Raw genomic sequence first — 2323 nt, 5'->3', positions numbered from 1 at the left:
TGGGGGGGGGGGGGGGGGGGGGGGGGGGGGGGGGGGGGGGGGCGGCTGCGGGGCTGAGGCAGCGCTGTGAGGGGGAGGGGGTCACTGCTTGAGAGAGAGAGAGAGAGAGAGAGAGATAGAGAGAGAGAGAGACGTATAATGGTCCCATGATAAATGCAGATTTTTGAGTTTGCACTTTTTGAGGACACTTTTGAAGTTCGAAGCCAGGATTTGCAAAGAATTCTAGCAAAATACATCAACTTAGAACGTTATGATGATGTAGACAGGTTGACGAGAACTTTGGATGACAAGTGCTTTCCCCCTGATTTTGTAGCATGCACTTTGTTGCTTGATATGAACTGCAAACTGAAGAGGCTTGATAAAGCTAAAGAGATGTTCGATGGAATACGTTCAATGGGTTACATGCCTGATCTTGGTGCATGCAATAAGCTGATTGAGTTTTACTGTGAAACTGGGAATCCTGAAGAGGGAGAAACATTGCTAGCAGAAATGGAGGAGGAAAAGCTGCATAGCTCTGTTGATACTTACCTTACGGTTCTTAATGGCTATGGGAAACAAGGTAAAGCTGCAGAGGCCTTGAAAATTTTTTCAATAATGAATGACGATGCCTTCTTAAGGCCACAGATGGGTTCTGATGTCTACTCAGCTCTTATGAATGCTTATATTCACTCAAATTTGCTACCATCTGCTGTCCTGAAAATGGAAGATATGATGAATTCAGGATTTTCTCCTCCAGATGAGTCTGTCAGCATGCTAATTGCTGCTTTCGAGAAAAAAAATCAGTTTCAAAGGGCAGTAGACGTGTTGCTAAAGCTAGAAAGCATGGCTATAAGGCCCGGGGTGGAGACTCTAACGACGCTAATTGGATGGTTTGGAAAGCTGGGCTTGATTGAGGAGGCAGAAACTCTTTTCGAGAACCTCAAAGAGAAAGTCAATGTTCCGGATTGCAAAGCTTATGCTAGTCTTTTTTCAGTGTATGCTAGAGCAGGTTCCATTGATAAGGCGAAGGCTCTTCTCGCTACTGTGGAAGGGGAGGAGGTTGAGATAGATGCTTCAGCTTATGAGTTAATGATTGTTTCACTGCTGGATGGGAAGGATCGTGAGGAGGCTCAGTCCATGCGAGATCGGATGATTGCCCAAGGTCTCATCCCGTCTGATGAGGTTGAAAGAGCTTTGTTAGGAATCCAAGCAGACAGCTTTCTTGCAGGTGTTAGCAAGCCTTCAGAAGGAGCAACACAGAGCTTAGGGATAGAAGCGGAAAGTTTTCTTGCGGGTGTGAGTAAGCGTGCGGAGGAGGCACCTGAAACTCTGTGAGGAATAATCACCACTCTGAATTTCATGTCAGCTTCTTTGAGGTCTTTATTGTTGCTATGACAGAGCGGGGTTGTATTTTGAACCTTTTTCTTGAGTAGCAAGGTATATCTTCAATCAAAGTGCATACATGAGGTCTGCAAACAAATGCTGGTGCATTGATGCCAACTGTTTATCAAAGATTGGACAGCGTTCCAACTGTTTGAAATGCTTATATTGCTTGGTTAGGGTTCAGGTATTTGTGATCATTGCAATCAGCTAAGATTCGGGCAGAGAGAAGCCTGATTCGTGCCAGATTATCAGATAGCAAACAGGCGGTTCTTTTATTGCAATGTTAATGACAGTCATTGTCATACCAGTACTTTTGGTTTTGGCCATTGTAAATAAAGGGTTGGTTGGACTCTGGAGTGCACTGGATAAGAAACCCCCCCCCCCCCCCCCCCCCCCCCCCCCCCCCCCCTCTCTCTCTCTCTCTCTCTCTCTCTCTCTCTTCGGATATATCTATAAGGTCTTGAGATAGTTTCCTACGACGTTAAAATTCTCTTCTTCTTCTTCTTCTTCTCTCTCGTGTGACTACTGGTTGACTCTTACAAATGTGGTACATTGGTTATCCTCTCTCTCTCTCTCTCTCTCTCTCTCTCTCTCTCTCTCAAGTGTGGTAGATTGGTTATGCCATTTCCCTCTTGAATAACAGGTCTTGAGTTTAGCTCTCCTTGTGAGATAGATCTTGAAGGTCTCTTTGGATAGTCTCCTACGACGTTAAAATTCTCTTCTTTTCGGGTATGTGTGTGTTGGTGTGTGCTAATAAAAAGAGGAAAACGGTATAACCTTTCTATCACCCAAGTGTGGTGGATTGGTTATGGCGTTTCCCTCTTGAATAACGGGTCTTGAGTTCAACTCTCCTCATTGGATTTTAAGGCCTCTTGCGATAGTTTCTTATGATGTTATAATTTTCTTCTTCTCGGGTTGTGTGTGTGTGTGTGTGAACGAGGAAAATGGTATAACCCAAAGT

General features: G+C 44.7%; 1 protein-coding gene across 1 annotated transcript in view; it reads left to right on the top strand.

Moving 5' to 3' along the window:
• LOC147450306 (uncharacterized) overlaps nucleotides 1–1714 on the top strand; it is a 60843-nt gene extending 59129 nt beyond the window's left edge. The window contains exon 2 of the mRNA XM_086519573.1: nucleotides 160–1714. Coding sequence (XP_086375699.1) covers nucleotides 160–1314 — 1155 coding nt within the window. The 3' untranslated portion in view covers nucleotides 1315–1714. The remainder of the gene's footprint in view (nucleotides 1–159) is intronic.
• Nucleotides 1715–2323: the final 609 nt, after the last annotated feature.

The sequence above is a fragment of the Adiantum capillus-veneris genome, chromosome 9 (genome assembly GCF_014529385.1).
Source record: "Adiantum capillus-veneris isolate H3 chromosome 9, ASM1452938v2, whole genome shotgun sequence".
In the NCBI taxonomy this organism is placed as follows: domain Eukaryota; kingdom Viridiplantae; phylum Streptophyta; class Polypodiopsida; order Polypodiales; family Pteridaceae; genus Adiantum; species Adiantum capillus-veneris.
Note: the sequence above shows the minus strand (reverse complement) of the source record. Positions and strands in the feature narration are given on the sequence as shown.